Below are 15,189 nucleotides of genomic sequence, written 5' to 3'. Positions count from 1 at the left end.
TCGCCCTGCCCCTATTTTCCTGTTCCCGCCTTTGCCATTTTCCTCCGACCCCCCAGGGGGCAGTTTGCGATAAAAGGCAACAGCGGCAGCATTAACGAAGGAATGACACTCCAAGTTGATTGTGGTGAGTAAAACTGGTTGTGTGGATTTATATAAACATATTTAAAAATGTACCATGATGTTCGTGAATCAAATGTGGAATAGTTTCATTCTGAAAGAATGTAATGAATAAAGACACAGGTAATTGAATCTTGAAGAACTTGCTCTGTTATACAATAGCAATATGTTTAGTTTTTTAAAGCTATGTTTATTTATGTTCATTATGTTTACTTTAGATCGAGAGCAATAAATTACTGAATTGTTAAAGTTTGAATGAATTAATAATTTCTAATTTTTTCATGAATAATTGTTGATTGTGTAGTGGGTCTGAGCGTACAGCACGAGCAAGCACCTGCAGCTCGGTAGCACAGAGGTTTGGAGCTGAATCCTGCATTAGAGAGAGGCCTGCATTGAAAGTGGAGATGTTTTGTGATCCAGCAAAAAGACAAGATCTCACATCGACAACTTCCGCTTCTTCAAACAGAGGTTTGACTTCTTGACAAAAATAGAGTATCACATATTTGTTTGGCATAATCCTCTCCATGTAGAGTAATCTGTTCTATCTGGTAATATCTTTATTGCTTTATAAGGATCTCTTCCAAACACGGAGACCAAAAACCAAATGGATAATAGGACCAAGCCAGCAGTTACACCTGAATCTGAACTTAAGTGTGGAAATGTCAAGAGTTCTACAGGTAACAGACGTGTAAACTTGTACTTCTTAGCGTTGCAGTGGTATGAGATTTTCACTGTACAAAAGCAGTTTTAGAAATTATCGTGGTTTAATGGTATATGGTCCTGCTCAATCAAACGTGAGAGTCATTTTTAAATATATTATGTTTTTAAAAATAGTTTGCCATTGGATCATTTTTTACTCCTACTCCAATAACAATAAATATTATTACTTAATTATTTCTGTAAGTCCTTTTTCTTTAGTACAGCTTTTGGATATTATGCCAACCTCTGCTGTCACACCACAGTGATTTTCAAAACTGCATTTACTGTTTGAATTGTGTGATAAAAGTAACATAATTTGAGAGTTTTTTGCTTTATTTTTGACTAGATACAAAGCTCATCACATTTTACATCCGTAAACTGTGGATGGAAGGGATGCAATAAATAGTGTTTAGTTGGGCAACTACTGAAAATAGCATAGGCTAAAACATTGATCTCGGGATTTAAGATTCATTTGATATCGAGCAATAGTACATTACAGTACTGTAAATAATCAAATGTGTGAGATATAACTCTTTTAAGCATGAAACTGTCATACTGCTGCAACCCTACTATAATATACTGTATAAACGTTAGTATGCACAGTGATCTTAAAACATTAGTCACATTAAAGTGCAGTAGTAAAGACTGAACTTTAAACATGTTGTTACATACTGATGGTAGGTTAAATTTTAATTGTTATTGTAGTTAATTATTGTAAGTTATACCCTGCTCATTTTCTTGCACTTTGTGAATTGTAACAGTACACTCTATACATGGCTTTGGGGCTCTGATTTGATTTTACAGAGTTATGTCATTACCTCATTACATATTTCACGTTAAATAAACAGACATGCATAATTGTTGATTATTATTATTTAAAAAAAAAATCAGGATGACATGCCCCTGATCAGGAGGTGGTGGTGTGCTCTCATACTGGACAACTTCACTCTGCAAATGCATGTAGCTGTTTGCATGTTCCTACATTAAACTTTAGTTTATGTACTACATCTACCAATGTACATGCCTACCTCTTGTCATTTGTTTTTCTTGGCACTCAACCTTACAAAAGGCAATGTCTTCGGAGAGATTCAGGTCATTTATTGTGCACATACATTCATTAAGCAATTTCTTTGAATAGTTTTATGGTAAAACTTCCATTTGTTGGTGAAACAATGGAGTTATTTGTCATTGTTCAAGACAGGCATGTTAAGGGAGGGCTTTAGTGAAGCGCTGCAGAGCTTCTGTCCTAACGGTGGAAACACAGTGTGATTTTGTGCTTGGTGCTACAGGTCCAAGGCTATTAACACCGCCCGACCCTTGAAAGCCCTGGCTCACACTGGCCCAACAGTGGGGAAAGCAGCTAATGTGTGTTGGAGCGATATTTATTTTAATATTATCGTTATAAGAGAATATTAATCTATTTATTATTTTATTCAGAGCATGCAGTTATGACAACAATATATCAGGTTTGTCTGAACCAAGGTTTATATTTTTTTCAACAACATTTATATACAAGTATAAATAACAATGTTTTTTGTTTCAACAGCTTCCCCATGAAATAATAGCAACTGGTGATTCTGCATATTTGATGCTTTCACTGGTATGCAGATGGTTTAGGGATGTGGTCACAAATGAAATTTTCCAGAAAGCAGCACACTTTGCCTGGCTGAACAGTAAGATGTTTTTTTTTCTGTTCAATGCACATTTCTTGGATTGAAATTTGTGCTATGTGACATTTAAACTTGAATCTCCACACTTATATCTTTTCTGTATTTTGTCTTTACATTTTAAGGTGTGGTCTACTGGAAAAAAATTTCTCCGGACTACTGTGATGAGTTCCGCCGGATCTACAGCTTCAGGGAATGCTCAGAATGCTTGGAGCTTTTCAAGTCCTATCCACCAGGGTACAGGGGAAGAGGAAAACGAGGGGAACTGCTGGGCTTTTACTCCGAAGCTCTTTGTACAGGATTTTGCTCGCAGGACTGTTTTTTTGCTGCAGGAAATGAATTTCTGTAAAACTCAAAACTTGTAGATGGGAATTGAGAGATGAACTGGTTTTGATGTAGTAATTGATGCAACTAAAAGTTAAACTTAAAGGTCAAACTTGAAAAATTTGAATATTGTGCAAAAGTTCATGTTCAGTAATTTAAAAAATTAAAAGGTGAAACTTAATATATTTAGTATAAATAACTATACATGCATATGGCATGATTATATATACTTTTCAGTTATATATACTTTTCAGAGGGCTTGCATTTTGGTGTTCATCAAAATTATAACTTTTGCACGATATACATTTTTTTCGAGTTTCACCTGTATAGTGTTCTATTGAAAAGCTATGGCAAAAACATAGGTTTCACTAATTGTGCATATGGTAAAGTACCTTGGTTCTTTAAGGTTTGCATAAATTACATTCTGCTGATGTATAAGTGCAGTTTGGAGTCTATAATAAAGAAAAAGTGACAAAGTATTTGTTTTGTTGTGTTCTTAAGAGCATGTACTCCCTTATAAGTTTATTATAGTACAACCGTAGTTATTGATTACATTTATGTAAACGCACAAATACTATAATTACCATAGTTAATTTGTGATTACCATGGCTTTTTGGAGCTATGATCAGTGAAGTTTAACAGCCGTAAATGTAGTTTAAAAAAAAATGTTCGTAGGATCTTACGGAAACTCGTGGTTACTATCAGGTGAGACTGGTGACATGTCCGCTACAGTTTGCGCTCTCTCTCTCTCTCTCTCTATAGATAGGTAGATAGATAGAGAGAGAGAGAGAGATGTCATTAACTTACAAAAAAACAGTGAGTAATGCAGAGGTAACGGACCATCTAAAGCTGTTGAGGGAGTGATTGTGAATTAGATCATTATTTCTATTCTCTTTGTATTTCTACTTCAATGGGATATTGTGGAATCGCATTTAATGGCCGCAAAATCAACAAGTTTATTCGTTTGTTGTGTTCTTCCGCATTCCCAGCCGGCCCAAAGCGTCACACTTCTCTGCACCAATAATCTGTAATAGCGTCACACTTCTCTGCACCAATAAGATCATCTTTATTATAAACCAATAAACGTTAAGGTGGGCGGGGCGACACGTGTCGCTCCGCCCAAAAGTGTCGCCCCGCCCCATCGTCCAGAGTGCACTCTGGGGTACTACGATGTAACTGGAAACACTTTCAAAATAAAAGTAACTACAGTTAGCGAGATGATTGTAGACTAAAACTGAACTAATATAACTTTTTTTAGTACAACTAAAGAAGCAACTTTTTTTAGTACAACTAAAGTAGCACTGGGTGTGAATAACACTTTAGTTAACTGAAATAAAAATTAAAACCAATATAATAATAATAACTCTGGCTGTTAGGGAGAATTAAACATTTGTAAAAAAAAAAAAAAAAAAAAAAACATTGGTGAATAGGGCCTACAGCTGTGTAGCCTATGCTATGAGCAGGGCTCTGCATTGCAACTCTTTCGCTAGCATATATGGCCTAAAATGTTTTACAAGCATAGTGGGTGAGTGAAGACTAAAATCTACTGTAGCTAAATGTTATAAGGTTATATTATACTTTTATACATTTATAGTTCCTCCTCCAGGTTGTGGTTATTAGCCTCTGCAGTGGACAGATGTAGATTTAGCCAGAGCCAGGATGTCACTGTGCAAAAACATAATTTATAAAATATATATTTCATAAATCATATTTTTTAAAATAAAAAACTGAACTTCACCTGCCTTCCAGCTCCCCTTTCTATCAGCTTTTCAGCTTTTCCTATACTATAGCACTATAGCTGCTAAAAACTCTTAGCTTCCACCATCTACTGTTACCCCTTCTGTGTCAAAACAAAACTCTTCCAAAACAAATAGAAAGTTTTAAAACTTTTTATTTTTCCTTTGCATTTTTCTCCAGTGTAATATTATTATGTTAGTTAAGTAGATTAAATATTTTTAACCCTTGTGCATCAATTATATTGAGGTCCGTATAATTGATTGACAAAAATGTCCGTGTCAAAAAACTGTCATAAATATGTGAAGCTTGGAGCACAGACTTAAGTTGGTATCATTTTAAAGAAGACCCATGGCAGATTATTGCTGAAGTAAACTAAAGCTTAATTAAAATAACAAGTAAATCCAAAAAAAAAGTTATATAGGTATAAGTTTATGAAAATTATTTATTTAAAAAAATGTGTAAATAAATCAGGTTGAACTCTAAAACTGCAAGAAAATTGTTAAACTGTAAAAAATCTAAAACTGTAAAAAAAAAAAAAACTCATCATTATCATCACTGTAATATATTGGTCAAATATGAGTTACTTAGTCTAAATAATTTAATAAAACACTCCAATGTGTCTTTGATACATAAAATCATTTATAGTGCTACTGCTCCCCCTCTGAAAAAGTTTATAACACTATGCTCTGAAAAAACAGAGCGATTACAGTTTTTTTCGATTGCTTAAGCACAATTTTAAAAACAGGGCCCGGTTTGTCAAAACACTACACCCAATTACAGTTTTTTTCGATTGCTAAACCACAGTGGAGCACAACTGGAGCTACATGTGCAAAACTCTAACTACAGTCTGCACAGCAGCAGTTCATGTGGACCAAACTCTAGATCGTTTTTCATTGCTTGAACACAGTTTTCAAAACTCTACACACTTATCCCATGACTTTAACCACAACTTGCACAACACTGTGGATTTACAGCACTTTGTTCAAATGCTAACACACTGCTGTCAAAACTGTAAACCACTCATTCAAAACAGAATAAATTTCAGCCTTGTGCCTTTCACACACTGCTGATTTTTACAGTTTTTTTCGATTGCTTAAGCACAATTTTGAAAACAGGGCCCGGTTTGTCAAAACACTACAAACAATTAACACAACCCTACACCAAAGTAGCACAACACTTCAGATCATTTGCAAAATGGTACACTTTTATCAAAACTATTCAACGTCTTATAAAAACCTTATTTTGCTGTCATAAAATGAACACAACCATCATATGGTTTGACTCTGTTTGAATCAGTTAAACACTCATATGCTCAACCTAAAACACCTAAAACACAAAATACATTCACCAACACCACATGACACAAATTTTGCAGACTAATGAAAATATTTATTTCTTTTCATGTACTCAAGTCAGTCAATACTGAACATTTCAACAACAACAACAAAAAAAAAACATTTTCCATTTTTCATACAGTATTACTGAACGTACCATTGTACTGTAAGCTTACAGTAATACTGTAACAGATTACATATCCAGTTCAGTACTAAACATTTCTCCGCCAAGCTGGTTCTGGCCACAGGGCCTCGTAAACATCATATATTATGCTATATTTTCATTTGCAAGGCAACATGGGAGGAATCTTTTTGAGTGACGAATCCACTCTTGTATGGATGCTGCTTCAATTTGATCACATGCTTCCTTCATAGCTTGAATGAGGGGCATCTGAACATAGGGCCAGAGATCATAAACCTTCCACCGCCATGTTGAGAAGAACTCAACATAGTCCCTTACTGTAAGAAGAAGGGAGTATGGTGGAAAATACTGTAAATTGTGCATATTGATGAAATGTGGGACTCATGCAGGACTTCCTCCGCATCCATTTGCAAAACTCTCTGAAATACAGCAAAAGATCACATTGTGTAGATCAATATACTGCAGGTCTGTATATAGTAAAAATTACATGTACAGTACGTAAAAAGGTTATGTGTGCAGTACACAATATAGTCAGTGAATAAAACGTACAACCACATATTCACGCCGCAGGACCTTGACCCTGTCTGAATTTGGTCTTCTTCTTTGTGTCTTCCTGATTGGTGTGTCTACAGTTACAGTTTTTCTCAATCGATTTGGTACATTTCTCCAAACTCAGGTCACTGCTCTCAAAACATTTAACACAGTGATCTGTACACTTCGTAATGGTCCTAAACAGATAGTAAATTCTCCTTCATTTCATACAAATTACAAATCAAAAGCATAATTTTCTCAAAACACTGTGCACAAAATTCCCTAATGTTATCACAGCAGTTCATACACCCAACCGAATCTTTAATATTTTAGGAAAAACTTTTGCAACTTTTTCATTGGTCTTCACAAAGATCACAAACATTTTTGTACCATTTTCAAAACTCAACAAACAAAACTCTATGAATTGTAAAATAGTCAGTTGCACACCTTATGTCCTCAATTAACCCCGAATTGATATCTGACGAGTTAATAATCCCCTCAACACAGAAAAAGCCAATTTCCCAATTGTTCACACAGCTTTCTTAATTATAACAACTACAAAACGGGAAGAGAAGAAGAACAAACATGAATGAGGAGAAAATACAAAAAAAAAAAAGGGAATGAGCAGTGGAAAAGGAAGAGGTGTAAGAGCGAGAGGTGGTGGACAAGGTAGAGGGAAAAGAAGAGGAAGAGGAGATGGAGAAGGAGCTGAGGATGTAGGAGAAAGAAGAGCTGAGGATGTATGAGAAAGAAAAAGAAGAGCTGAGGATGTCGGAGAAAGAAGAGCTGAGGATGTCGGAGAAAGAAGAGCTGAGGATGTAGGAGAAAGAAGAGCTGAGGATGTTGGAGAAAGAAGAGCTGAGGATGTAGGAGAAAGAAAAGCTGAGGATGTAGGAGAAAGAAAAAGAAGAGCTGAGGATGTCGGAGAAAGAAGAGCTGAGGATGTAGGAGAAAGAAAAAGAAGAGCTGAGGATGTCGGAGAAAGAAGAGCTGAGGATGTCAGAGAAAGAAGAGCTGAGGATGTATGAGAAAGAAGAGCTGAGGATGTCAGAGAAAGAAGAGCTGAGGATGTAGGAGAAAGAAGAGCTGAGGATGAGAAAGAAAAAGAAGAGCTGAGGATGTCGGAGAAAGAAAAGCTGAGGATGTCGGAGAAAGAGAAAGAAGGACTGAGGATGTAGAAAGAGGAGAAGAGGGAGAAATGTGATCGGCATCATGCTACAGTCAATGTCCCTGGACAACGAGGAGGCAACATCACTCTCTGTGCCACAATTTCTACAACTGGTGTAAGACAACTTTTTTAAAAATGTAGGAGCCTTGCTGTGTTGAATGGTCAAAAGAGAGCATCTCTTTTGACCATTTAACACAGCAAGGCTCCTACATTTTTTAAATCTCCTCAATGAAATCCTCTTTCCGCAGGGTGATCAGGAGCAAATGGTGTGGTGTGAATCAAATTGAGGAAATCTTACCAACAAGAATACAACTAAGTCTTCTTCAAGTGATGGAAGAGGCCTGTGGAGATATTGGGGCACAAACGTGTCTAGGATGGCTACTGCATTCAAGGCATTTTTTCCTGCGATGCATGACTCGCAGGGAAAAAAAAAACATTTGCTGTGATGTTGATGAAATTCTCTGGCCAGATGTAATTGAGAGGCATGATAAATAAATTGATTCAATGAATGCATTTTTTTAAACCTATGTATTTATTTGCATAATTTATTTTATTTATTTATTTATTTTGTGGGGTGACAACTCATTGTAATACACATGGACTCATCATTAAAGAACTTAATGAAAAACATGTATTTCCATTTATTTCTTTGTGTATCTTCAGCTGAATTTGTTATCAAATCAACAGAGAACACACTTTTAGTTTTGATGTTAATATTGATTTTTAATAAATGCATTACTAGAATAAAATGCTGTGTTTCATTGTGCAGCGAATACTTAGCTGTTTCGCCAACATAAGAGTGTGTTTAGTTTGCTGTGCTAACTGTTTTGAGAGCAGTTACCTGAGTTTGGAGAAATGTACCAAATCGATTGAGAAAAACTGTAAGCACCAGTGTGTGTGCACACCTGGTGGCTGTGTTTAACCAATTGGTTCATGTGTGTGTTTATTTGAAAGCCGTTGCTTTAAAATTGCAAGGAAATTACATCATGATAAATTTCTGTGTCAAATGCATACAAGTGTGTTTAGTGTTTTGCAAATCACTGTGTGTAATGTTTTGCAAAAAGTGTGAAGCTGACAATGTGCTTACAGTTGTGCAAATCTAGGTCGGAGTTTTGCTCCTTGAGTGTAAGGTTTTGCTTATTGTGGGAAAGTTCTAATTTTAGTGTGTAAGCAATCGAAAAAAACTGTAACTAGAAGTGTCACAAGAGGGGAGTGTAACCTCCCTCACCGTAAAACTAAATTTGGGAGCTCCTCTTTCTCAAACATCTCTATGAGTCAGTGGAATACGCTCCCCACGGAACTTATTTTATGCACAGATTTTAACACATTTTCAGGTTTGTTAAAGAGTTGGTTGCTAAGTAAGCAAGTTTGCACACATTGTTAAGATTGTGTGTGTGTGTGTGTGTGTGTGTGTGTGTGTGTGTGTGTGTGTGTGTGTGTGTGTGTGTGTGTGTGTGTGTGTGTGTGTGTGTGTGTGTGTGTGTGTGTGTGTGTGTGTGTGTGTGTGTGTGTGTGTGTGTGTGTGTGTGTGTGTGTGTGTGTGTGTGTGTGTGTGTGTGTGTGTGTGTGTGTGTGTGTGTGTGTGTGTGTGTGTGTGTGTGTGTGTGTGTGTGTGTGTGTGTGTGTGTGTGTGTGTGTGTGTGTGTGCGTGTGTGCGTGTGTGCGTGTGTGCGTGTGTGCGTGTGTGCGTGTGTGCGTGTGTGCGTGTGTGTGTGTGTGTATTGTTGGGATTGTGCTATACTGTGTTTAAGATGCTGTTGGGCTGATGGTCTCCCTATGTCATTATTGCTACCTGTATACCTGTATCATAATCATGTGTTTTCAGAATCATGTGCAATTTTAAACTTAATTTTAATTTGTTATACCTGCCCATGGGACTACAGGTGGAAATTAGCAAATGTTGCTACAACCTGGCCCAAGACATATTCTCTTGTTTTACGTAACAAGTTTAATGTTTATTGTGCATTGTCCCTGTTTCAAATAAATAATTTCCTTCCTTCCTTCCTTCCAAAATCAAAACCATGCATCTGAATAGGTTGTGTTCCAAATTTGAGTTGGATGGGCCTATCTCAAAAAAAATTAGCTTTCGGTAAGAGTTTGTTTGGGTGCAGTAACAGATTTTCCCCATTGGGTGCCAGCAAAACTCCACTGGTGCACACAGTGATTGGATTTTAGATTTGCAAATGAGTTCTCTTGCAAAAGCAAACACAGCTAGATTACTGTAACTCTAAACACCTTCGGAAAAATTGTGTTTTCGTATCAAACAGTAAACACAAGCCATCAACTACTAAGCACACAATGTGCCAACTACACACTGATGGTATGAATACAAAACACATCTGGCTTTTGCTGTCTCTGTGTACAGATGTCAATTTGAGGTCATACTTTTGTCATAGTGTCATGTAAACATACAAGGATACAAACTTCAAGTATTGGTGTTTATTCACACTCATAAAAACCAAGACAAAGTCAGAACACAAAATAGTAATTTTACAAAAAAAAAAAAAAAAATCAGCCTACATCATGTCGTCTTTCTGGGTTCGGCCGCAAAATTCCGTCCACATCGCATGCAATATCCTCCGGTCCAAGGCACCGGGGAAAATATGTCCTTGAATGCCGTATCCAGGCCTGACATGATGCCTGGTCAATATCTCCACATGCCTCCTCCATTGCCTGGAAAAGGGCTACCTGTTGATGAGGATGACGGTCGTACACTTTCCAGAACTCCTCAATGGGATTTACTGTACGTAAGAATGGAGAGTATGGAGGGAGGTTGAGTGCCATGAAGAATGTGTGGTCTGTAAACCAGTTGCGGATTGTCCCATATGATGACATATCGGGTATGCTCTTCAACTCCACATCCTCTCCCTCTGCCTCTTTGTCCTCTTCTAGCTCCTTCCTCCAACTTCTTCACCTCCACGTCCTCTCCCTCAGCCTCCTCTGATTCTCACTCTTCTCACTCTTACTGCTCCTTCCATTGTACTCCACACAGACAGCTTACCTGTGGCTTATTTATAGTGCTTAGGCTGATTGCAAAGTGCAAACTCATTTTCTAAAACAGTTTTCACATGTGAAAGTGAGCCAGACAGTTGGCAAAATAGCGTTAATGATAGCCATACATGTGTATAATTTTGCTAGAAGTGTGTTGGAAATTTGGTAATTGAGTGTAAGCATTGAGTTGTGTTTAAAGTTCTGCAAAAAGAGTGTTGTGCAGTGAATTCTGCCTACAGTTTTGCAAAGTGTGTGTTACAAAATTGCAAACTGAGTGCAAAGCAGTTTTTGTGCTCTTAGTTTTGCAAACTCAGTGAGTGGTTTTGCTATACGTATTAATAGTTTTAGAAATTGTGCTACAAGAATCACGATTTGCGCTTAAGCATTCAGAAAAAAACTGTAATAAGCAGAAAACAGGAATAAAGCAATATTTGTCTTATAGGCCAAACCTGGACAACTGGCACCATCTGGTAAAAAATAAAAAATAAAAATAGTAAAAATAAAAATTTCGGAGCCTTGCCAACAGAATAAAACAAAGAAAATATCTTAACAAAGTTGCATCATTTTATAGTTACAGTTTTTTTCAATTGCTTACACACTAAAAATTAAAACTTTCCCACTATTAGCAAACCTTACACTCAAGGAGCAAAACACCGGCCTAGATTTGCACAATTGTAAGCACATTGTCAGCTTCACCCTTTTTGCAAAACATTACACACAGTGATTTGTAAAACTCTACACACATTTTCACACCTTAGACACAGATGAGGATTGTGAGGTTACTTCCTTGTAATTAGCACATCTGTGCTTCCACACCTGGTGGATGTGAATATCCAATTCGTTCATTAGTGTGGTCAATGGCAAACTGGGGCTTTGTAATGACAAATGCATAACGAGAAACAAGTTAGATATGTCATGCAATGCGATGAATCACATCTTAGGTGTTTTCTTTTCATTGGACAGAGGTTAGTTATTGCGTGCATAAGCATAACGAGGAACAAGTTAGATAGGTCATACAATGCAATGAAGCACATCTTAGGTGTTTTCTTTTCATTGCACAGACGTTAGTTATTGCGTGCATATGCATAACGAAGAACAAGTTGGATATGTCATGCAATGCAATTAAATACATCTTAGGTGTTTTCTTTTCATTGCACAGAGGTTAGTTATTGCGTGCATATGCGTAACTAGTAACAAGTTAGATATTTCATGCAATGCACTGAAACACATCTTAGGTGTTTTCTTTTCACTGCACAGAGTTCAGTTATTGCGTGCATATGCATAACGAGGAACAAGTTAGATATGCCTTGCAATGCAATGAAACACATCTTAGGTGTTTTCTTTTCATTGCATAGAGGTTAGTTATTGGTGCATATGCATAACGAGAAACAAGTTGGATATGTTATGCAATGCAATGAAACACATCCTAGGTGTTTTCTTTTCACTTCACAGATGTTAGTTATTGCGTGCATATGCATAACGAGGAACAAGTTAGATATATCATGCAATGCACTGAAACACATGTTAGGTGTTTTCTTTTCATTGCACAGAGGTTAGTTATTGCGTGCTTAAGCATAACGAGAAAGTTAGATATGTCATTCAATGCACTGAAACACAGGTGTGTTGTAGGTGTTTTCTTTTCACTGCACAGAGGTTAGTTACAACTAAGATGTGTTTCATAGCATTGCATGATCTAAAATGTTCCTCGTTATTCACGCAATAACTAACCTCTGTGCAATGAAAAGAAAACAACTAAGATGTGTTTCATTGCATTGCATGATCTAAAATGTTCCTCGTTATAACTATTCACGCAATAACCTCTGTGCAATGAAAAGAAAACAACTAAGATGTGTTTCATTGCATTGCATGATCTAAAATGTTCCTCGTTATAACTATTCACGCAATAACCTCTGTGCAATGAAAAGAAAACACCTAAGATGTGCTTCATTGCATTGCATGACCTATCTAACTTGTTCCTCGTTATGCATATGCACGCAATAACTAACCTCTGTGCAGTGAAAAGAAACACCTAAGATGTGTTTCAGTGCATTGCATGACATATCTAAGTTGTTACTCGTTATGCATATGCACGCAATAACTGACCTCTGTGCAGTGAAAAGAAAAGACCTAAGATGTGTTTCAGTGCATTGCAAGACAGATCTATCTTGTTTCTCGTTATGCATATGCACGCAATAACTAACCTCTGTGCAGGGAAAAGAAAACACCTAAGATGTTTTTCAGTGCATTGCATGACATATCTAACTTTTTTCTCGTTATGCATATGCACGCAATAACTAACCTCTGTACAATGAAAAGAAAACACCTAAGATGTGTTTCATCGCATTGCATGACCTATCTAACTTGTTCCTCGTTATGCATATGCACGTAATAACTAAGCTCTGTGCAACGAAAAGAAAACACCTAAGATGTGTTTCATTGCATTGCATGATAGATATAACTTGTTTCTCGTTATGCATATGCACGCAAATAACTAACCTCTCTGCAGTGAAAAGAAAACACCTAACATGGGTTTCAGTGCATTGCATGACATATCTAACTTGTTCCTCGTTAAGCATATGCACGCAATAACTAACCTCTGTGCAATGAAAAGAAAACACCTCAGATGTGTTTTATCCGTCTGCATGACATATCTAACTTGTTCCTTGTTATGAATATGCACGCAATAACTAACCTCTGTGCAATGAAAAGAAAACACCTAAGATGTGTTTCGTCGCATTGCATGACATATCTAACTTGTTCCTCGTTCCTCGTATAAAAGATATAACGTGATTTTGCATGCATTTCTATTTTACAAACTAATTTATTTGTGCACAGACGAGAAAACATCACATGAGCTTTACAGTGCATAGTATAGCTATTGAACTCATTTCTGGTAAAAAGGACCTCAAAAGTTTTTAAACAATATAAGCTTATTAGACTTCTATTGATGATAGCCTTTTGATGATATATAAGCTATACAAAGGTTCCTATTTGACCTACTGAACATAGTTCTGGCCCACGAGTACTAGATCTTAAACTTTCTAAACATGCTCATTGACTCCTTTTGATGAGCCATAAAAAAGTCCTTATTTTACCTAATGAACACATTAGCCATATGAATTGTTTATATCTGACCCATTGAACTCATTTCTGGTCAAAGGGTACTTGATCATTAGGTTACTATACATTGATATTTACTACTTATGATGTTTTATGAGCAGGAAGATATTTGAACATATACTTGAACATATATCTGTCCCACGAGTACCTGATATTGAACTTTCTATACATACTAAATAGACTACTTCTTATGCTACTTCTTAGACTACTTCCTAGGCCTAGAGGTTCCTCTTTGACCCACAAGCATAGTCCTTGCCGACGAGTACTAGGTCTCGAACTTTTTGTATAAATTCTCATAGACTCCTTTTGATGCTTCTTAAGCTTCTTAAGCTTCTTAAGCCATACTATGTCCATATCTTAAATATTTAACTCATGTCTGGTCAAAGGGTCCTCAAAAGTTTTTAAACAAGAAAAACTTTTAGACTCCTGATATTACATGAGCTATAGATAGGTTAATTTTTGATCTACTGAACATAGTTCTGTCCCACGAGTACTTGCTCTTGAACATTCTAAACATACTCATTAACTCCTTTTGATGTTACTGAAGCCATACAAGAGTCCTTATTTTAACTACTGAACATATTTCTGGCTAAGGTGTTCTTTGAAAATCAGGATACTATACAGAATGACCTCTTATCATGTTATTTTAGCCAGACAGATATTTGACCTACAGACTGTATTTCTTGCCCATGTGTACTTGATCTTGAACTTTCTACATACTCATAGACTCCTTTTGATGGTTCCTAGGCCATATAGAATTGTCCACATCTGACCTATTGAAATTATTTCTGAAAAACTTATGGGCTCCTATATATATATATCAATTGCCAAAAACATTATAAAAACTCTATAGTAATTTGGACACTACCAACCACCTAGAAACACCATAGGAACCACACAGACTACCATAGTAACCACCTAAAACACCCTAGCAACCACCCAGAACACCTTAGCAACACTCTAGCAACCGCCTAGCAACCACCCAGAACACCTTAGCAACACCCTAGCAACCAACCAGACCACCCTAGCAACCACCTAGCAACACCCAAGCAACCACCAGAACACCCTAGAAACCACCTAGCAACACCCAAGCAACCACCCAGAACACCCTAGCAACACCCTAGCAACCACCCGGAATACCCTAACAACCACCTAGCAACCACCCAGAACACTGTAGCAACCACCGGGAACACCTTAGCAACCGGGTGGTGAGATTTGCCACTGCAAGCAGCACTTCACATTTTCTTCTGGAAATGTGCCATAAATGTGTTACATATGTCAAAAATTGACCCATGTATAGCTAATACAACATCAGAAGGACTCTATAAGTTTATATTGTTATGGTAATAGGGTCCTCAA

General features: G+C 36.9%; 1 protein-coding gene across 3 annotated transcripts; it reads left to right on the top strand.

The window, feature by feature from the left end:
• The first annotated feature begins 83 nt into the window (after window positions 1-83).
• On the top strand, window positions 84-3,283 carry LOC148998379 (uncharacterized). Of its 3 annotated transcripts, none has more exons than XM_089128059.1 (6): window positions 84-124; window positions 422-585; window positions 690-794; window positions 2,254-2,282; window positions 2,363-2,489; window positions 2,609-3,283. In XM_089128059.1, the coding sequence occupies exons 2-6, from the start codon at window positions 522-524 to the stop codon at window positions 2,830-2,832; spliced, it is 549 nt and encodes a 182-aa protein (XP_088984185.1). In that variant the 5' UTR covers window positions 84-124; window positions 422-521; the 3' UTR covers window positions 2,833-3,283. The 3 variants fall into 3 exon arrangements, 2 of the variants coding, with proteins under 2 accessions (XP_088984185.1, XP_088984189.1); XM_089128063.1 differs by lacking the exon at window positions 84-124 and adding an exon at window positions 128-240; XR_016151970.1 differs by lacking the exon at window positions 2,254-2,282.
• Window positions 3,284-15,189: the final 11,906 nt, after the last annotated feature.

The sequence above is a fragment of the Pimephales promelas genome, chromosome 1 (genome assembly GCF_988280905.1).
Source record: "Pimephales promelas chromosome 1, fPimPro1.hap1.1, whole genome shotgun sequence".
Taxonomy (NCBI): Eukaryota; Metazoa; Chordata; class Actinopteri; order Cypriniformes; family Leuciscidae; genus Pimephales; species Pimephales promelas.
Note: the sequence above shows the minus strand (reverse complement) of the source record. Positions and strands in the feature narration are given on the sequence as shown.